Genomic DNA, 22,615 nt, shown 5'->3' with positions numbered 1-22,615 from the left:
ACATGTAGTGGAGTGGAAGTATAAGGTAGCATCAAATGGAAACACTCAAGTTAAGTACAAGTATCTCAAAATTGTACTTAAGTCTAGTACTTGAGTAAATGTAATATTATTTTCCACCACTGTTCATGTACTCAGAGTCAGTAAGGATCAGTCAGTCTTGTTTCACTGAACTAAATGATTCCCACAATGCTCGGAGACGGAAGGAGGGCTCATCCAGAGGAGGTTGGGATTTCTTTTTAAACACCTCCCTCCTTCCTCTCAGCTCCTCTTTTTTTCCACCTCATTTTTACACTTGCTCTTCCTGAAGCTGCAGGTGTCACCACTGGGTCTGCTTTTACTGGGAGTTGTTGACAAGACATAACTTACCTCCTCTTTCCTTTTCCTGGGAATAAACAAAGTCACCTCTGGCTTTCGGTTTGCTGTGCTGCTGCTTTACTTCAACACCGGGTAAGATAAAACCGTAGTTGGGTTGCTTGAACTAAATGCTTGCAGCTAAAAGAAAGCGCAGAGACGACAGACATGTTGATAAACGACCAAAGGTGGCGTGAATAGTGGGAAGGTAAACGTTATAGAGCTAAACTAGCTAGTGTAACACTAACCAACGCTAACTTTAAGACACGTCGCGACCATAAAAACAGTGGAAAACTAACGTTAATTGACCTGTTTTAACGCGACATAAGCTGCAAAACTTGACAGACGTTTTTTTTTTTTTTGAGTTTGATACTTGACAGTGTCATTAGTACAAGTTAGCGCTAACGTTACTATCATTTTCGTTGTTTGCTAACTTGGCGTAAGTTACTAGTTAACTAGCTTAATTTACACCTACACATACCTAACAGTAGCTTACAGAGGTGAGGTAGCGAAGTCACCTGCAGCCACTCCTGCCTTCACTCTTGACTTAACACCTGTTTGTTTTCTCCCCTGAAACTCCAAAGCACCTGTCTGTTGATTTAATCTGACACCTTTTTTTCAATAGGAATGCATCCAGCTCAATAACTCTGCACCTTGGCATTCCTCACATTCCCCTTCCGCTGGATAACTCAAACCTAAATGTTCATATCAAACCTACTCTGTCCCTCTCTTTAATATTTAATTAACGATGTGCTAAACCGTCCTAAATGATAAGTCATGGGGTTTTAAGTTTTTTGGGACGACTTGTCTTTTAGGGAACTATTAAACTTCTTGGCAGTTTTCCACCTCAGTGTCAGGTGATTGACAGTGAAACGTTACACGCGGATTGATATGTAAACGTTAACCGTTAAAACTGCGGTTATGGTTAAAATAGACAATGTCACAAAAAATAGAGCGTTAAGGTATGATATACGCGGAAAGATATGAAAACTTTAACCGTTAAAACTGCAACAATATTAAAAAAAAGTTGACAAAAAACATTTAAAACCAGAAATTATTACATTGTACATTGTATCCAGGGGCTGACTGTACTATTAGTGAAGGGCAACTGCCTGGGGCCCCCAATTAAAAGGGCCCCAAACAAGCTATAGATTGTTTGATGTTTAGATATGAAAAATGGTGAATTATTTTACTATTCTAACTCATTGTAACCTGAAATAACTTACAAAAAGCCCCCAAAGCACTTCTACTTCTACTTCAGAGGAAAACATTGTACCACTTAGGGATGTGCCATATTGTATCGTTCACAATAATATCAGTATAATTTTTAATATGACAAAAAAAATCATATGGTGATAATGGCAATATTCCTATTTGTTGACGTAATGACATCGTACCGCTACAAACAGCAACAACAAGCATGGCCGAAAGCTAAAGTACCATAGCCACCGGCTCTGCGGCAGAGGAGTTAGTTCCAAAAAGGGGAGCGACTTCAGTAGTGTGGAAGTAGTTTGTACAACAAAACACGCTATTATGTAAGAAGCACAAGAAGACTGTAACAATAAAAGGAGGCACCACCTCAAGCAGAAGCATCTCATTGAGTATGAAGAGAGCCAAAAATCCTGCGAAGAGTGTTTTGACATTGTGAAGAATATCATCATTGCAGAAATAGTCTGAAGTATTGTGATATAATTTTAGGGCCTAGTACCACTACATTTACCTGACAGATAAATGTTACGCTGCAGATTCAGATTTGACTCATAAAATATAACAAATAAAATACGATGCATTATTATTGATTAAACTATCCAGCATTATATAAGAATTAAAACCTTTATCTTCACCCCAAGTTAAGTACATTGTGCTAATAATAATCTTTCACTCTTCACCTCCAAGTAAAAAATTTGAATGCAGGACTTTTACAGTATTTTTACTGTGCGTTATTAATAGTATTACTTGGGATAAAAGTTTTAAGTACTTCTTCTAAAACTTCAAGTACCAACATTTACTTAGAGAAAGGCTGAAAATAAAGCAAAACAGAGTTTGTCTACATGGGGCCCCCAAATCACTAAATCCCCCCCTGTGCTGCTCAAACCTTGAAATAGCTGAAATCCTGAAAAACTGAAGTTAAAGTCAGAGTAGCAGTGAAAATACAGAAACTAAAATAGAGCTGGAAGTGTTTGTTCAACTGTATAAACTGAAAGAAGATGTCAGGAGACGTGTAATCAGTGATAGCAGCTGTGTAAACTGTTTATGAATAGAGGAAGTTGGGTTTTTTTGGGTTTGAAGTGTAAGTGAAAACATTAAAATGAGTTTAAATGTCAGTTGGGGGTGTAATCGCTGAAAGTTTAGTCATCTATCTTTGCTTGCTGTCATAAATGGATAAATTATACTGAAGTCTGTACAAGAAATAGAAGAAAAATGACATCTTCTAAAAGCAGGATGATGAGGCTCGATATCTGCATCTAATTTACACCAGCAGACATAAAGTTAACTAAGGACGGATACAAAAACAAACACATTTTTGTCTAAATCTTTCAGGATTCAGTTCATTCAGTGTTAACTTCACAAACGACAATATTCTGAGACTTATTTGAAAGACACAGGAATGGATCTTACATATAAATTGATTCAGTGGGCTCTGCATGATTACTAGTGTTAATTAAGTTTTGTGTCAGTTGACATTAATAAACATTTCTTCAACCTTTTCTTGAAAGGTCCTAAAAGAGTCTTAAAACTCAAAGCAATCAGTTGTCATTTTTCATTGGGGCTGCAACTGACGATTATCACCCATAATCTGCAAATTTCTTGACTAATTGTTAAATAATCTGGTCAATGAAATGTCGGAAATTTTTCCACGGCACTAGCTGTGACATTTTCAAATTGTTTGTTTTGTCCAACTAAACGTCCAAAACACAAAGATACTCAGTTTATTATCATATGTGGCAAAAAAATACAGCAAATATTCACATTTAAGAGGCTGGAAACCTTTTTTGTTGTTGTTGTTTTTGGTTGATTAAAACGTGACTTTGATTATTACATTTTTTTTTCGTCGTTTTTAATCGTCAGTTAATTGTCTTTGACTAGTCAAGTAATCGTTACAGCTCTAATTGTCCTGTGAATTTATGGACATGCCATGATTGACCATATACAGGTGAAGTATTCTTAACTTTTTAAAACTAACAATATATTTGATTTCTAATCTCTCTGCTAACCATGTGGGGTGCAGAGAAACTCTAAATGTTCTAAAATGTGACATAAAACATTGATACATATGTTGAAATATATTAAACAACTTCTGAGTAACCAGGAGGCATCACGTTACACCACAACCACACCAGTGGTTTTCTATGTTTTAGCCCATTTACCACAAGTCACAATGGATAAATGGCAGCTCACCAATTTACAAACCATGCTGTTTTATTTTAGCAAGTTTGGTTTTCATTCATTTTTATACAATATTAAAATTACGTATTTGTGGTCACTTCAGACGTGCTGTAGTCCATCACAGTGGACATCAAGTCTGTGTTTACTTATGTTAAATTACATTATAGTTACGAGTGTTTGCAGTACTTAAACTGCATCGTTACCACTCAGTCATAATGTCAGAATAACAACAAATACTGCAAACTCAATGTTCAGTGTAGTTGATTGATCAATTAGTTGATTGACAGAAAATTAATCTACTATTATTTGATAATAGATTTTCATATTTAAAACAAAAATGCTTGATTTGATGAAGAATTTGCTGCTTTCCCTCCTCTTACATTATAGTAAACTTAAAATTTTGAGATTTTGAACTGCCGCTCAGACAAAAAAGAGATATTTGATGACTTATCATCAGCAGATTAATCGCTAATGAAAATAATCATTAGTTGCAGCCGTAGTTCAGTGTGGTGGATTATTACACAACTTGAATTTGAAGAGTTTTACAAATTAATTTTCATATGGACAGAAATGAATGGAAACAATAACTGGAACGGTAGAAAACTTTATAGCATAGATTTGAAAATGCTCAACAAAAACATAAAATGTTCATGAATTGTGATCAAGCAGCTTAAATTTGCAAACACACTGGTGTTGTCTTTTAGCTGTGTAGGTGAAAGACCCTCAAGCCAGCCGATCATTAAAATGACCACATTTTCCAGCCAGTCCCCGGTGGTCTCATATATTTGATAGTTAGGAAGTAACGTAGCGTATCTGGAGCTCACGATGCGTTTACAGACACACACATACGTCACCTTTCCCTCAGACTGAGAGCCTAGTAAGGGCAGAATTCACCTGTTCATACTGACAGAAACACTTTGGTATGTGTTTATTACACACTACACTAAACATGGCAGCCAGTAACTACCAGTTAATGAGTAATCTGTGAGTGAAGACAACATGGAAAGTGCGAACGGACCTGTTGCAGTGAAGAGGGGACATTTCACTATCATTTAGTGGTTTTTTTTGTTGTTGTTTTTGACACATTAAACCTCTGTGATGATGTGAAACAAGTGCAGCCTCCAGGGTTTATTAGGAACAAGAGCGACACGGATCACTGGTTTCTTTGTCAGCTGTTATGGCCTCCTCAGGATCATGGTAATAGTTTCACGGCTGTTAACCATCGATGGTCTGGTCGGGAGAAGACCTTTCACTTGTTTTGTCATCACGCAACTTCAGCACCTCTCACTTGTTGTAATCACTTGTTCTGTTGTTACGGTGTTGTAACGTTAAGCTCCCGTGTCAGTCTGAGTGAAACTAGTTTTCACAAACACAACATGTAGCAGTTTTCATGCCTCCATGCCGGTATTGCAAATCAACTGGTTTTCCTGTTAACTGGTGACCTTTGTTTGTAAACGTCGGGAGTTTGTCATGGCGACCGCAGATATTCCGATCATGGAGAGGAAACGTAGCTGACCTTGCAAACGCCTGATTATGATTTTATATCACTCATAATTTCGTAGACTAGATTATCCATCTGATTAATACAGTTTATTGATGGTTTATGGAGTTCAATGAAATTGTCCGAACAGAAATATCCTTAACCATATTTTGATGTATTTTCTTCATAATAAAAACTCCTCACCCGGGTTTTGATACCAGGTGTTAAATCTAAAGGAATGTAAAATCATAATCAGACATTTGCAAGGTGAGCAACGTTTCGTCTCCATGATCGGAAAATATGCTGTCAACATGAGAAACTTCCGACTTTTACAAACAAAGGTAACCAGTCAACAAGAAAACTAGTTGATTTGTAACACTGGTGTCAGCTGTGGCGGAGACATTGTGTTTTCAGGTTGTCCATCTGTCCGGCATATTCTCATGAACGCGATATCTCAGGAACATCTTTAGGGAATTTCTTTAAATTTGTCACAAACGCCCACTTGGACTCAAGGATGAACTGATTAGAATTTGGTGGCCAAAGGTCAAAGGTCACTTTGACCTCAAGAAACACATTCTTGGCCATAATCCAAGAATTCATACGCTAATTATGACAAAGTTTCACACAAATGTCTTAACAGGATAAAATGATGAAGTGATGTCATTTTGAATCCAGCAGGTCAAAGGTCAACTTCACTGTGACATCTTAATGTTCTACAAAAACACTCTTTCTGGCCTTTATTCAACGCTATAACTCAGGAACAGAAGGGGAGATTGTGACCATATTTCACATTTGGTCGGATACTGAATCGGTGACACTAATCTCGGTGCCCACCTTGAAACTGTAGTGATTTAGATCTTCCGAGCTGACGGGTCGAAGATGTTTTAGAATTTGTAGCTTCTTGGCAGCAGCATCCGGTATCTGAAGCTTTGTCTACTGTCACGGCTCCAACTTTGTCTTCCATCAGAATCAGCTTTATCGGCCAAATATGTGATCACATAGAAGGAAAATACACTTAATACATTTTATTAAATTCCTTCAAAGTCTTCACTATAAATATTATGAGTCTGAACAAACATGGATGTAAACTGCAACTTGACTGGTTGTTGGAGGCGTTCAACCTTGAGGCGGTATTTCTAGTTTCCCCCGTCTTTCTGTCCTCTGCAGGATACTTGGCAGACTCGCTGGTCTTGTTTTGTCTCTTGCAGGGAATGACCTGTATTTCATGCTGCTGTGTTTCCTTACCGCCCAGTGTGCTTGAATCATTTGAGGTGTGGCTGCAGCTCACAAGGAGGGACTGAGCCATGCAGCCACAATATGGCTAATAACATATCAGGAGGATTACAAACAGGACTTTAAAGAAAGTAGAATGAGGCGAGGCCCTGAGAAAAAATGCTTAAGAAAGTGGTGTTGACATCTGTAATGTAGCAAACGTTGCTCTGAAACAATCATGTATTGGGGGGTGAAGGAGTAGAGAGATCTACACAATATCAAGATTAGATTTGGGCTGCAACTAATGGTTATTTTTACAAGTAACTGATTATTTGTTTGGTCTATAAAATGGCAGAAAATTGTGAAAAATGGCCATCACAGTTTCTAAGGGGGGAATTGTTTGTTTTGTCTGACTGAGGCCCTGTTTACACCTGGTATTAACATCCGTCTTTGGTGATCCGATCAACAAGTGGACAGCTCTAAATACAGGTGTAAACGCACCCAAAAACAGCAAATCCTCACATTTTAAAAAGCTGGAACCAGCAAATGTTTGGCAGTTTTATATAACTAACAATTAATCAGTTAATTAATCAGTTATAAAAGTTGCCTTTTTTTGTGTGTGTGATCCACTAATCAATTATTTTTGCACTCATTAATGAGTGGGGAATAAAATCATATGGATTCTGTGGCTAAATATTATAATATAAATTTGGACGTTGTGACACATTATTTATTTTGTTTAGTATCTAAATAACTGAGATATGAACTGGTTCCCTACACACATCACACATCTTGACTTTTGTTAAAGCTCCTGCAGGCCGTCATGTCTTTAATATTAAATTTTTTAACAGTATTTTGTTTCTCAGACAATATTCCCCATGTCAAGATAATAACTCGAACATTTAGGTGTGCAGAGATATTTTTCAGCTATTTGGTAGTTTTTTTAATATATAATTTATGTGACATCCCACTTTACAGAGCTTCTTTTCTCAGCATTGAGAGACTTTGGCTTCAACCCAGAGTTCAACCTGAGTTAAAGTCTCGTTTCACTGAGCATCCACCTGCTCGGTGTCCTTGAGGAAGTTAATTGATGCGTAGCTGTTAGCTGTTAGCTTACTGCTTTGAATCTCCTTTGTTATGCAAGAGATCTGCAAACAAAATACTGTTCAGGGAGTCATATGAAAAACATTTTCCTCTGAGAGGGAGAAGTAGGAGCCATTTTCAAACATTTGCAGTTTCAATCTTCAGATTTTTAGTTTGCTTTGTGTTTAGTTTGGTTTCTCAAAAAGCAAAAGCTCAGAGTGGCACCGCTTTCGCAGACCATTTTTGGGTAAAAGACCTCAATTAGGCATTTCTAGCCATATACATATATATATATATATATATATATATATATATATATATATATATATATATGTGTGTGTATATTTACTCTATTTTGTTGTGTGTGTGTGTGTGTGTGTGTGTATGTATATATATACACACACACACACAAAACTGTGTTTTTAATCCTGTTGTGTGTAATGTGCTACAGAAACTTCTGATGAGGTTTTTGCTCTTGATCTGCCTGAAGTGTCTGTGTGTGTCTTAACAGTTGAGCCAGAGACTAGCAGGAGAGCTCCTGTGTGTCTCAACTCTTTTGACAAACAGTAATGTGTATTTTGGGTGTGTCTGCCTTTCAATAACTTCACCTCTAAAATGTTGTCTGTGAAACTAATAAGCTTAGATACAATTAGAATACAGTCTGTAGCTAGAAAACAAGTGGACTTTTTAAGCTGTTGCGGCTATTTTTGATGTTTATACCTCGTGTCCCTTTAGGTTTAAACATGTATTTGCTCAGTATGATTCATGTTACCACCCCAGTAAAGAGCTGTTTTCCTCCCTCTGTCTGATCTGTCACAAGCTTTGCTACAGCTGCTTTTGAATCAGGGTCCTCATTGACCCTCAAGGCCTTATTAGCATATTCGAGCACACACACATACAGTACAGACGCACATAGACACAGCCAGCAGGGTCACTGTGGCCCGCTGCGTTGAAACTGCATTCAATTTCAACCAGACTGTGACCCAAGAGCATTCAATGTCAGTTGTTTTATCCACTGGTTTAACAGGATTTTTTTCTGTGATTTATTCCAGTGTCATGAGGAAACTGTGGGATACATAACACAGAAAACAATAAATCAGAAATATATTCAAATAAGGTTAGTTATCTTCTGTCACAGACACAGCTATGATTGGCTTTTGAGTTCTTTTAAGAACCACAACGAGCGTTTTTCACACCCCGCCCTGCAGAGATGTGTATCTCATAGTCGAGGGGAAAGTGCTGAGCAGGTAAGAGCAGGGCGATACGTACGTCATGTAACATCTTTTTAAAGTAGAAAAGGATATGTTGATCCGTGTATGTGCAAACAACAGCTACTGTACCTGTGCCACTGTAATAATGTAACAGTGCAGCTCTGTGTTCTCAAGTTTTCTGTTGTGTTTTTGCCCGAGAGCTGGTCTGACTTGAGCTGAGCTGTTGCAGTTTGCCAAACCAGTTCCCTTTCCACAGGGCTAGATTAGTTCTGCAACAGCCTGTTGTTTAGATTCAGCACCCATCAAACGTTTTTCTCCACTTATTTTGTAGGTGTCTGTCGGTTTGAGGGCTTGTGATTCAGCAAAGTGGAGCAAAGGACTTTCAGTAACAATATAAAGGTACATTTATTTGCATTTCCTGCTGAATAATAAACTCTTAATCCTTGAAATCTTCATTGCATTTAATGTAGACCTTGGCAATATAAAAAATATTGACTTTCAGTGAGCTAGTACTGTGATGATATGATCATATTGTCAGAATTAATGATTCTAAGCTTATTGTACATAAAAAATTAATAAAACCCGGATTATAGGTTATGTTTTTTTACATTAAAATAGTGCTGTGATGTCATTTGATTATCCTATCTGATTTTAAATACATTTATGTTGTGATAAACATAGTGATATCAGAAAATATTCTTATCAACCTATAAGAATCAATCAATATTGTGTTTTATTATAACCCTATAGGTTATATACAACCTTATTTCAGCATGATGCGATCATGACAGGACCAACAAATCCTGCACGCTGTTGATCACTTGCACTCACTTTATTAACGTTTCTGTCATCAGACCTGACTCAGTATTTGTCTCTCTGTGTGTTTCTCTCTCTTATCTCTCAGCTCTGGGGATGGTGTCTCTCCCCCCGCCGTCCCCCATGGCGTCCCCGGCTGCTTCCCTAGTCCAGGCATGACTGTCGCCCCCAACAAACACAGCGCTCAGCCTGGTTCGTCCTCTTCCAACGACACAAGTCCCAGGTTGGTGATCACATATTGTAAGATTCTCATGTTATGTACCTGTATGTCTGTGTGGCCTCATTCACAGACCAACTGAGAATATCATGAATTAGTTTTTCCTCATGCTTGACTGAGATTGTTTTCCAATCTTGGGTGCACAGCTGAAATACAAACTAAGTCACATTTTTTTCCGTGTTCATTCTGGGCCTGATACATGTGTGATTCTGAGTCATGTGAGAGTTTTTTTTTTTTTTTGCTTTTACCGACATTTTTTCCTTTCAACTTCATGGTTGTGTTACGCTTGGTTAGATGAGATCAATCATCTGAATCTGATGTAAGCTCCGATCCTGAATTTAGCGACAGAGTTAGTGTGTTTGTGTGCATGTTTTCATGCTGACATCACTTATTAATTTACCTGTTGAGCCTTATGTCATCACATACCAACTAGATCCGTTCCGGCGCAGATGGATGAGATCGAAGGCCTGCGGTTGAAGCTCTCTGCTGAGGACTCTGTGTCGCTGGCCTCCTCCGTGCCTGAGCCCGTCAACCTAGAAGGTCAGCTGGTCACTGTCAGCTGGAATGAGGAGCTGCTGAAAGCTCCCTGTGCCTTTTTGTCACAACAGCATGATTTCACTGTTAAAAATAGCTTTTATAAACTTTGATGTACAGAAGTTTAATTTGGATGACCTAGTCTTTATTATTTTAGTGAGGTTTAATCTTCTCCTGCTGAATACGTGTGATATTGTTCAAAGAAACCGAAGAATCCCACACACTTACACTCACTTTGAGTGACTTTTCAGTCCTCAAAACTTCATCAGGTAAAATTCACATATTTGTTATTGTTAATGAAGTGAGTACAAGTGATTGACGACGGGTGGGATTGTTTGATTTCTTCACAGTCAAATAGTTTTTGAACCTACGCACCAGTCTGTCAACAAGGCTTTCTGTTGGGCAAGAACTATGTCGTAATTGTGACATTTTACAAAGAAATTATGTCGATACAACAGCCTCAAACAACTTGGGGGGGAAAAAAGATAAAGGATAGATTGATAATAAATTGTTGTTGATAATAGAAATAATCTTCCCATTAATGACAAAAATATGATTAAATAAACACCACTGAGAGAGATTCTCATAAGTATCCTTTATGGAAGGATCAGTGCTTAATGCTGCAGAGGTATTACAGTAATGACATGTTGCAGATCTTAAAATCCGCAGTTAAAAGCACCTACATTAGTCAGATCGTCTGTGAATTATCTTCTCGGCTAGTAGATTTAAATCTTGCAGCATTTTTGTGAGCAATGAATCAGTTTGACATGACTAAAACCTGGCGCCATGTAAAAGAACGTTTTTGCCACAAAAGTAAGACCGCTACATTTAAAAATGCTTTTAAAAATAACCCTGCACATGATCCGTAATGAATCACTTAAATACACACTCATATGACCACAAAGGACAAGCATTGTTCTAGTATGACTGTCTGCGTGTGTCATCCAGATGCCCATTATACTCAGCTGCGAGATGAGCTGGTGCTCGACGCACAGAACCTGGAGGCGGAGTCATGGAGCGTCGCCGTGGACCAGAACTACTTGAAGACTCTGCACAAAGAGGCTGTTAAAAGACAGGATGTCATCTACGGTAGGCTCAACCGGTTGAGTTAAAGCTTCAATGTCTCAACCTGTGTTAGTCTGAGATGTTTTTTTGCAATAACTGGAAATTTAACCACCCAAAAATCCAAATTAAATCGAATCCTCTCATGTAGTGTGTGCGTACATGGAGACTGATGATTCTCAGGTCAATCACCAGTTGAAGAAGATTCATCCTTTGATCACTTATGGCAGAGTGCTTAGTAATTGCACTGTTGAAGCAGAGATGACAGTGCTTATAATTATAACAATGATGGATGTTTCTTTAACCCAGAGAGCGTCTGATGGTTAACACTCCTACTGTGATGATAATAAGTTTAATGACAACAGCAATTGTTCACCTAAGAATACATTTTTTTTTGTATCTGTGGGAAGCCTGAGGCGATGGACCAGTTTTATTTGCTTGCATAACTTTATTTACCTTTTGCATGTGACAATTAAAGCAGCCTCACTGGTCCAATTTAGAGCACCTATAGTTGTTAAAGCAGTAGAGTGTACAGATGCTTTTGACATTGTGCCCCTCAGGTGTAGTGATCGAGAAATCCCTCTTTGTTACTTCCCTAGAGTTGATCCAGACGGAGATGAACCATGTACGCACCTTAAAAATCCTTCTCTATGTCTACATGCACGAGCTGAGGCAGTCTCTGCTGATAGAGGAAGCCAAACTGGAGCGGCTCTTCCCCGGAGTGGATGCCCTGCTCACCCTCCACCAGCACTTCCTCAACTGCCTCAAAATTCGGCAAAACCAAAGTCAGGAGGAAGGAAGCCCAAACAGCTACCAGATCTCACAGCTGGGGGATGTTCTCATCTCTCAGGTAGGGTAGAGTAGATTGCATGTAAATCAATTCAATGCTTGAAAGGGATGATGGTTAATGTTGGGTATTGAGCCCGAAAAATGCTAAGAGTTTCCTCCACTTTGGTCCGCAAACATGCAAAGTTGCAGAGGGCACAATTTAAAGGAAGTTCATCCCTCTCAAATGAAAATGTCATTGTTCACTCAACTTCATGTCAAAATTCCAGTGAAGTCAACATAAGTCAACATAAAACACAAAGAAAGAAGTTCTCTAGAACAACTGAAAGGAAGTTAATCTGTTTGCAAGATTCCCAAATGCACTGTGTTTCTAGTATTATTCAACACAAGTCTTAACTAAAACTATTTGTACTTGCATGCACTCGCACATCACGTGTCCACAGTCAACACAAAAAGCTGTGTTTACATTCCCACATCAAACACTCTGACAGGTACCTTTGCTAACTGTGGACATAATAGCTCCACCAGCAATTCAGCTGTCAGAAATGGGAATAAATGACAACATTTTCATATTTGAGTGACCTTTTTCATTTAAGAAAAATGAGATACTTGTCAAACTGGGTATGATTAGCAGATGACAGGTATGTTGCTACCATTGTTTCCAGCTGCTTTGTGCTACAGTCAACTATACAGCACTGACATTGTTTACATTATGACTAGAAAACACACATACAAGAGCAGGTTTAAGGTTTTGTTCACCAGTTATCTAAAATAAAGGCTCTCCTGCTTCGCTACACCTCACTCTTTATATCTGTACCCATCACTTCTCTCCACCCTTGTCACTCTCTCTGCACGTGCCGAGTGAGTGTACAGGTGGCCGTAGGAATGGCTGGTATGTCTGAAACGTAAGACTGTAACACTGTAAGGGAGTATAGACGGGTGTGTTTGCTCCCGCAGCCCAGGAATGATGCTGCGTCATAGACATCATGTTCTCAAGAAGAGAGAATGTGAGAGAAGCATTTTTACGTCTTCGGTCAGTAATTTCTCTGAATGAGGAATCAAAATTGCAAGTCAAAGGAGGATACGGTTTAAGTGCATAAATAAAGTGTTCCTGTTTTATCATCAGTTAGTGTCAGTTGACTTACACTGTTTGAAAAATTACATATTTAATCTAATGTTTTAGCAACAGGGAGCCTTAAATGAACTGAAGCAAACTTGCCACTTTTATGTAGGTTAATATTTGGGTTAAACTGTATGGATTAAGTTACTATAATGGTTATAAGAAGCTCCTACAGAAACATACTGCGTGCAAATTCTTTTCAATTCAGTTCTTAAGTGATGATTAAATTATTTTGAATAATGAGTTTAAGTTTGTGCGATGTCCTGATATATAATTGTCCCAAAATGTGGACCAAGAAGTCATGACATAATGGATTAAATGTGGTTTAGGATCTTTGTGATCCTCTCCTCTCCTTCTCTCATTGTTCCCTTTCTCTCCTTTCTTGTATGTTCTCCAAAACCCATGAAAAATACAATAAAATGGTGCTGATATTTTCAGTGAGATGTTGGCAGTAACTTCAGTTGTTTTGTTTTTTTTGACAATATAATTTTGATGTTTTGTGCTTTTTGCTGTGATAGTTTTCAGGTGTGCTGGGAGAGAGAATGAAGGAATGGTACGGTGTTTTCTGCAGCCATCACAATGACGCCATCAGCTTCTACAAAGAGCAGCTGCAGAGCAATAAGAAGCTGCAGAGCCTCATTAGGGTGAGTTATCCACACTTATAGGTCAGTTACATGGAAGAGATTCCCCTCAAGACACAATGAGCGCTGTGGTTGCGTGACGAGAAACCACAGTGAGTTAGGAGGTGCTGTGCATGTCTGAGATATCAGTGCCAGTATCCGAGAGACAGACCTTTTCGCAAACATTTCTTTTTTCTTTTTTCAACAGAAAATAGGTCAGCTGCCCCTTGTGAGACGGTTGGGAATCCCCGAGTGTTTTCTGTTGGTGACACAACGCATCACAAAATATCCCGTGATGGTGGAACGAATCATTCAGAACACTGAAGGTAAAATCTCACCACTCCTGGCGTCCCTGCATCTCCATAAGTTGTGATAATTATAGCCTATGCTCAGCCTTTTAGTGTTTAAACTCATTAGTAGATATCTCACAAACGAATATTTCACAAAATCCAGTCGGCTATCTGGTTGGTTAATATTTAATTCTCTTTACAGCCGACACAGACGAGTACCAGTCTCTGGTGCGGGGTTTAGCGCTGATCAAAGACACCATCTCCCAGGTGAACGATCAGGTCTGTGAATACGAGAAAGCTACTCGTCTGAGAGACATCTGCCTGCGTCTGGAGCCGAGATCTCAGGGCCGGCTGAAGGACGGCCGGCCGTTCCGCAGGGAGGATCTCGTTCAGCGCAACAGGATGCTGCTGCGTGAAGGCACCGTCACCTGGAAGTCTTCTGGTAGACAGAAAGGTTAATGATGAGTCTTCTTTGACATTGCAATAAAGTTGAATGAAGACCTCAATTTAACTGCTATTAGCTCGCTTGTATGTATGAATGTAAAGTGTTTAGGTAGATATATTAGAAAACTACATTTATCAGACCATCTGATCATCCCAAAATTTTGTTGTTTTTTTTTGTCCCGCAGTACAAAGAAAATAAATCTTCCATGAAAACACATTTTTATCTGACCTGAAGAACCTCCTCGACAGCTTGGCTCCTTCACAGAGTTTTGCGGTTAATTAAACAGATTTTTATTTCCTCGTGCGTAACAGATGATAATTAAATGACTTAAATGATTTATTGCAGTTCAGTTTATTACAGTGTACGAATGCGGATCAGGACACAGTTAATAACTCTGCTTGCATATTAACTTTGTGCTGCTGTTGTTTTCCTGCTAATGTGACTGCATTCAATTCATACTTGAGATGCATTGGATGTGTTATAGAAATGTTACTACTGTAGATACTCCCTAGTCAGATTGCCATTGTGATATTTACAGAAAGGTTCTTCAAATGTGGTATCTGAACTTGGATTAAATACATTTATACCGTGAACCATCACAACAGCTTCAATGTCCTACACGCCAATCCTTGATATTCAGTTTGGTTGAGATCTGCGCCTTTTTGGCATTTTTTAAACATGTCGCAGAGCATGATGGGATACATTTGTTATGTTTCTCCACCCATTCAGAGTTTTCCTTTAATTTGTCACCTGTCTGTGCACGACACAAAGCTTCTGCGCACCTCCATCTATCCTTTTAAATCGCAGTAACGGCCCTAATGGGGTCACCTGAGGTCAAATCGTACACTGAAACGTGTGTGCACTAGTCTGATTCAAATCAATGACAGCCCAGCGGATTATTGTAGGATTACAGGGATATCGTGTACCTGTCTCCTTTTTAATAAGAGGTTCAACTTCGGGGCAATTTACTTTTGTGAAAGCAAAAGCATTCAGAGAACCAGTGCAGCAGCATATTTTTATGGCATTATTTATGTCTGGAAGATGAAGTAAAAACATCAAGTATTTAAGCTGTTGTGATGCTGAGCAGCATTAATCTCCCCCCGCAGACATCCACGCTGTGCTGCTGTCAGACGTGCTCCTCCTGCTACAAGAGAAAGACCAGAAGCTCGTGTTTGCTGCTGTGGTGAGTTCTGCCCAAACATTAAAACGTAATTTTTGTTAGAAGATGGAGAGAAAATTATAGAAAACTCTGCTTCTTGCTGGGAATGTGTCGATCTCTTCTTACTTAATCAATTAAACATAAATGTTTCACTCTTTGGGCCAGTTTTTCTTACATTAACAGAAGCAATGTTAAATCTAAAACAAATACTTTTAAGATTACTGGGAAAAGATAATATTGAAGGTATTTAATGATGTGTTTTAGCTCTCTGATGTACCATGATGCCTCAAAGATACCGGTTTCTTTGTAGTTAATAATCTTACAATCTTGCCTGCTTTATTGTGGTGGTTCATGTAGGATAACAAACCATCGGTGATCTCCCTTCAAAGGCTGATAGTTAGGGAAGTGGCTCATGAGGACAAAGCGATGTTCCTCATCTGTGCGTGCACCACCACCATGCCGGAGATGTACGAGATCCACACGGGCTCCAGAGAGGAATGTATCTCCTGGATGCACCAGATACGGGAAGCTGTGAACTGGTAAGCTGAAGACTCCAAGAAAGAGAACAAAATCAGTTTATTTATTGGGCAATTTAACTATCTTTTTGGCTGTATTATGATTCTGTAAATGTTTGATAGAAGCCAAATTAGCCAAAATAGCCAATTAGCTAATGAAATATGTTGTGTGTTGACATTTTGGCCATTTCATTTTTGTGATACCTTGACACCAATCAAAGTGTTGGTCGAACCACAAGAAAGAAAACATTCTTATATGGAGATATGAGATAAAAACTTTAATGTCTGATCAAAAAAATGACATTACTGAGTAAGCTGTCTGTGTGGTCCAGCTATCCAGAAGAAGAGGACAGCGAAGAGACTGCTAGACTGCAAGAGTATCAAGGTAAGACTGCAGACCTCTATGAACTCATACAGCACCACAGAATCAGATTTGTTATAAAGTCATGTTTTGTTTTGGCGTTTCCTCTCAAAGCATGTATCAGTATGTAGTTACTGGAAGATTTTGGTGGGGAAAATAAGGGATGTCATGTGGTGAACTGATGACACAAATTTTATACCCACAGTCCACTAGTGTTCCCGTATCGTACTGAGTTGTGCTGACAATCAAATGCAGGCCAGTTTCCACCAAGTCGTACTTAAGAGCCTTGAAGTCCAATGAAAGAACCGTCTGTAATTTATACATCAAACAGTTTTGTTCTTTGGTTTGTTTGTTTTGGGGGTTTTTTTGTGAGTGAAGATAAATGTGAGTTTGGATTAAACCTGATTGTATTTTATTGGCTGGATTTTGATAAAAGCCAGTTCAAGATGTTTCAGTGGAAATATTTGGAAACTTAGGAGAGGAGACAATGTCAGGATTTTGAAGAAAGATTTGCATGAATTTATTCCAGTATGTAAAGAGGGAATCATTAGAAATACTCAAGTCAATTAGCCCTGAATTAAAATAGTTTTACTTGAAGCTTGTTGAAGTATCAGAAGTACAATGACTTGTTGGAGTTTTGGAGCCACAATGTACATATTTATCCCACCAGTTCCACAATGAGGGACAGACCATGCTAGCACTATCCAGTCGATCTTCTTCATAATCTTTTTTAAATTTTTCTGTGCAGCATTTACTAACAAACATGTGGTTTGTCTATTTGTTTATTCTTTGCATGTATAGATATTCTAAAGGAGAAGGATGACCAGATAATGCAAAGCCTCACGGAGAAGCTGCAGATCTTTGCTGCACTTTACGAGACAGAGATGGGGCAGGAAACCCCCCACAGAGGGCTGCTGCTCCGAGGAGACGCCACTGACCCCCAGCAGGGGGCGACACTGCTCCAAGGAGCCATCGACGAGGGTAGGAGCTGACACAACAAAAGTTTCTACTCTCTGCAATCAAGAATGAACCTCAGCAGTCATTTTTTCTTAAGTTTGGATTAATAATGCAGCGTTACTCAAAACTTAATCATCAATTATGTTATATTTAAATTCTGAAGAAATACGTTGAAGTAAAAGTGAAATATACTCAGCTTTCAGCTCAGGATTAAGCTGTTGTCTTTTTTTTCTTTTGTCTGCAGTGGAAAACCTGCAAAACCTGCTGCTGTTAAGAATAAGAGCAGCATATGACGGGGAGATGCTCCGGAGAGCAGAGACCTTTGGGGTCGCTGACAGTAACCTCACAGCAACCGCCATGAAAGGTACAGTGCGTTATTGCTCTAAATAAGCCGTAAAGCTAACATGGCTGCTGCATTATCTCTTTTTATTATTAATTATGTAACATTATCCTCCTCACGTGTTTTCAGGTGTGCAGACTCTGAAATTTCTGGAATATTGTTGCATTTTGAGACATGCATACTTGGAGAATTTCACAAAAAAAATCATTTTTGCAATGATGCATGCAATCATGATCATTGCAGTATCAGGAATATAATATAATAATGTATTTTTACAGTTTCAACACTATATTTTAAAACTTAATTACGCTAGTTTTCCTCACAACAAGCTCAACCAGACTGCTAAACACTAAGAGTTCAGTCTCCATGCTGCTGTGTGCACCTGTACAGTATAACTGTGCTGAAACTGGTGATTCTGTAATTATTATTACCAGTAAAAATTAAGAAAACCTGTTGTGAAGGTGTTTACTGATTCTGGAAGTGCATGGTTTTATTTCCTCAGATGAAGATGCAGATGAGAGGCCCGGCGGCAGCGACGGCAGTCCAGTGTATGGCGGTCACACCAGTAGTGATGCTCAGCTCCAGGAAATGTACTACTCTGAGAGCCGGGAACAGTCTGTGAGTGAGACAAGGATCTACGCCTCACATCATTCAGTCTAGCGAATAAAAATGTGAAGTATTTACATCGCTTGTGCTGTTTCACTTCAAGGCTGATGACGACATACAGATGCCAAACTGCAATCCAACATCCGGATATGTCCCTGAAGCAGAGGTAACACACTATTTTATTATTATTTATTAACTTATTATTTGCTTTTCCCAAAATATTCATGTCTGTCCCTGCGATTGTTTTGGTGTCCATTATTATTTTTCTCTGTAGGTGTGTGACAGGGTGATACTGCTCGCACAGCGGCTGTACAGCTTACAAGTAAGACACTAAACTGCTCTGAAATCTGCACTTCAGAAGTTTGTTTACTAATTATTTACACGGTTATGTGTTTTAAGATTACTGTCATGGTCAAACGTTTCTTTTTCACTCTTCAACTTGCAGGCCATCATCGCCCAGCAGGACAGCCAGATCGAGCTGCAGCGCACTTTCCAGGCAAAGAGCAAGCCCGCCCGTCCGCACAGCAACGTGCTGCTCGAGCAGGAGAAGCAGCGCAACCTGGAGAAGCAGAAGGAGGAACTCGCCAACTTGCACAAGCTGCAGGCCCAGCATCGTGAAGAGCAGCAGCGCTGGGGGAAGGAGAAGGAACGGCAGAGCATCCAGATCGAGCGCCAGGAGGCTCAGCTGAAAGAGAAGGAAGAGGAATGCAGGAAGTGGGAGGAGAAGCTCAACGAGGAGAAAGCAGAGCTGGAGAGGCAGAAGGAAAACTACCAGCAGGACCTGGAGCGGCTGAGGGTGGCCACAAAGTCGGTGGAGAAGGACAAGGAGCGTCTGACTCAGGAGAAGGAGAAGATAACCAAGCACCTGAGCCTCGTTAACCAGGCGTACTCCAACTATGATGATCCCACACATGTGAGAAGCGGGCCAAGAATCTGATCCACTTGAATATTTATCAGTATTATTTCCATCATTATTGTTGTGTTGGACAGATTTCCTCATCTTTTTCCATCACAAATTATAATCTAATCTGGGAATGTTTTATATAACGATACGTTTTAATATTCTGAAACAAGATGATCAGAACTAACTTGGTGTTCATCCTTGATTTCATCTTGATTGATGAGGAAATTGACAATAGTGTTTTACTTACAATGTATTTTAAAGAACTTTAAGACAAATGTGATAAAATAAATAAAAGAAAATATACAGAGAGTATTAGGACTCTAATAATCTATTTAATAAGAAAGATCTGAGCACTAGGAGTTAATCTTCACAGGTAAAGTCAAGAGTTGAAACTAGTTTATTTAACTCTGAATCAACAGTTTGAATTGTAAGTATTATGTGGTTTGTGCTAAGTGTACAGGGCGCAGAAACTGACAGCAATTTAATTCAAATATTTTTAAATGAATATAATCACTTATTTCAATTAATAAGAATATAAAACAGAGTTTCAAACTTGTTCATATCAGTATAATGTACTCATTGTACATTATATTATACATTATATCATCATGTATTTCCTCTCTCCTCCTAGTGCTCAAGTCTCTCCAGCTACCAGTCGTTCAGGGGAAGCATCGTGAACGGAGGAAGGGCTCTAACTCCAAAGACCCAGGTCTTGCCCAGCATGGGCTCTAATCCTGAGGAAACTCCTCCAAAGGTTCCACCGCGCAAGGAGAGTATCAGCCCTCAGCCGGCTAAACCCGAGCTGCCCGTCCACCTCGTCAGCGCCACCAACCAGGACTACAAACCTGCTCCCGTGCAGCAGCAGATCCCGACCAAGCTGGCTACTCTTCCCAAGAGCAAGGAGAAAGTCAAGATAAAGGCATCACACCAGAGAACACACAGTGCAGGTGAGTACACAGACCTGTTAACACCGTCTCTTCATGTTTCAGTACATTGGTTTAGGATTAATTAAAGTCTTCTTCATTTCTGTAATTCTTGGTCTGAAGTTTCTGGCTGCAGGTGGCGGGGCACAGCTGGCAAATGTTTTCATGCAATTTCACATCTTCTTTGAAAATGAAATGATCATAAACTAGAATACGAGCCCCGACGCTGACCGCAGTCCTGTCTTTCTACATCCAGCCTCTATAGATGTGAGCCAGGTGCTGCCCATCCGAGTGACCGGGAAAGAAGGAGGAAGTCTGCGAGCCAAAAGGACCGCCAGTCCTCAAAGAATCTACCAGTCAGGTACAGACAGTCCTGGTTATCTGGTTATATACATCAACCCTGCATATAAACAGATTTAACCCTTTATGAGGATACACACGTGAATTAAAATGATGATATTCCACCTAAAATCTTTCTTTTTAAAGGAGTCTCAAACACTCACCTACCTGTAGACTTCAGAGGTGGTTGGAAGGTTTTTACTCTGCTTCTCCACCTGGAACAGCAGCTGTAGTTGCTGATTAATTTTCTGCCAATTGATTAATCAACTAATTGTTGCAGCTGTAGTATCTACAAATGCACTTACAGATACAACTTTAACACTTTTACAGAGTACATAGATGGGAAGATCGTTATCACTTTCTCCTCTGTGCGCCAGTAAACATCAGCGTAGCTCAAAAACAATGGAAGCAGATGTTTTACTGGTCTAACATCTGTAACGCCATGTTATTTCCATTTTTTTCATTCCTACTCCAGATACCTTCATCCCACCAGGATCTGTCCACAGTATGAAAACGTCTCAGTCCTTCAGCACACACAAGAGGAGCAACAGCGAGGCTCCGCCGCCTCCACCGCCTCCTTTTCCCAAAGAAGTTCTCAAAACAAGACAACGAAAAGAGAAGGTAATATTTCTTTAACGTCAAACTACAGACGGGCCTCGTCCAGCATAAAGACTCAGACACACGGAGAGACTGGAGGAGCTGTTAGAGGACTTTGACTTCACGACGTCTGTGTGTGTCCAGCACGAGGAGCTCGGTCGCTTTTACTGTCCTTCATCACTGGAGAGAAACCAGCTGAATCTGCTGAACTGAAAAAAGTGAAAGAAATACTGATGGACATGTTTTATAAAAATATGTACATTTATGATTGAGGTCGTTTTTTTAAAAAAAGCAAAAAGCTGGACCTGTTTGCACAGTGGAGAAAATATTATGTTAGAGGTCACTAAAGCTTTTTAAGAATTGTCGCTCTTGCCAAAAAGACTTTTTTAAATTTTTATTTTAAATGAAAGTAGGTTGTCTGTAACCATTTTAGCACTCTGTCTTAACTTTGGAGCTTTCTTTCTTATAATTTAATGAATGATAAACAGTTTTAGGAAGCCATGTTCAGATATGAAATATAAAGCACAATTTTTATCTCATAATGCATCATGTAACAGTGAAATTTGTACTGTGGACCTGCGGCTCCTCAGTACGTGTTGTAATCAATCATAAGTAGCTTGATGTGTTGACACTAGATTTTGTTGTTGATCTTATTATTTTGTTAAATGCTTTGTAACAGAAACAACGAGCAGTTCCTGTTTTGCTCGTCACTGCTACATGACACAGTTTTAGTTTACACTGAGACGCTGTTTGACCCGTTTATGAGAATACAACATAACAGCTTGAGTGTAAAACATCTTTATAAGCTTCCAAACTCCAACTAATGAGTTATGGAATAAAAATATTTTACAGCTCTGGGTTTTTCCTTTGTGGTGACTTTGGCCAAAGAAAAATTTTTCACTTTACTTCCTACAGTTTTCTTCTTTATCTGGTGTTTTATTACTGTAATACAAATGGCTTTTAAGTGAGACTATTTTGCTAAAGTGACAGTTAAATGTTAATAGTAAATGCTAAAATGTAGCAGAACAGTAACACAAGTAGATCATAAGCATCTGACCAGCATGATTTTAATGTTGACTTAGTCAAATCTCTCTTAAGTTTGCTGACAGTAGCGATCAAACCAGACCAAGTGAGGCTTTAACAGCAAAAACCATGAGTGTATTAAACTAAGCAAGAGTTCATTTAGTGCTTAAACACTATATTCATCCTCTCATTTGTAAGAGGAGGATTTTATTTCTTTATTTAAATGTTACACAGTCTCGTTTTAAACACCAGCACAAGAATCATCTTATCTGTAAGT

At 39.1% G+C, this 22,615-nt stretch overlaps 1 protein-coding gene across 2 annotated transcripts; it reads left to right on the top strand.

Moving 5' to 3' along the window:
• Positions 1 to 149: 149 nt before the first annotated feature.
• arhgef18a (rho/rac guanine nucleotide exchange factor (GEF) 18a) lies at positions 150 to 22,170 on the top strand. Of its 2 annotated transcripts, XM_042429328.1 has the most exons (21): positions 150 to 447; positions 9,056 to 9,123; positions 9,629 to 9,763; positions 10,191 to 10,297; positions 11,240 to 11,380; positions 11,953 to 12,203; positions 13,778 to 13,903; positions 14,088 to 14,205; positions 14,372 to 14,623; positions 15,721 to 15,797; positions 16,131 to 16,312; positions 16,621 to 16,673; positions 17,451 to 17,630; positions 17,851 to 17,970; positions 18,449 to 18,564; positions 18,656 to 18,718; positions 18,827 to 18,874; positions 18,998 to 19,465; positions 20,088 to 20,403; positions 20,636 to 20,740; positions 21,194 to 22,170. In XM_042429328.1, the coding sequence occupies exons 3-21, from the start codon at positions 9,696 to 9,698 to the stop codon at positions 21,352 to 21,354; spliced, it is 2,952 nt and encodes a 983-aa protein (XP_042285262.1). In that variant the 5' UTR covers positions 150 to 447; positions 9,056 to 9,123; positions 9,629 to 9,695; the 3' UTR covers positions 21,355 to 22,170. The 2 variants fall into 2 exon arrangements, with proteins under 2 accessions (XP_042285262.1, XP_042285263.1); XM_042429329.1 differs by lacking the exon at positions 9,056 to 9,123.
• The last annotated feature ends 445 nt before the right edge of the window (positions 22,171 to 22,615 follow it).

The sequence above is a fragment of the Thunnus maccoyii genome, chromosome 12 (genome assembly GCF_910596095.1).
Source record: "Thunnus maccoyii chromosome 12, fThuMac1.1, whole genome shotgun sequence".
Taxonomy (NCBI): Eukaryota; Metazoa; Chordata; class Actinopteri; order Scombriformes; family Scombridae; genus Thunnus; species Thunnus maccoyii.
The sequence above is the reverse complement of the archived record's forward strand: the minus strand, read 5'-3'. Positions and strand labels throughout refer to the sequence as shown.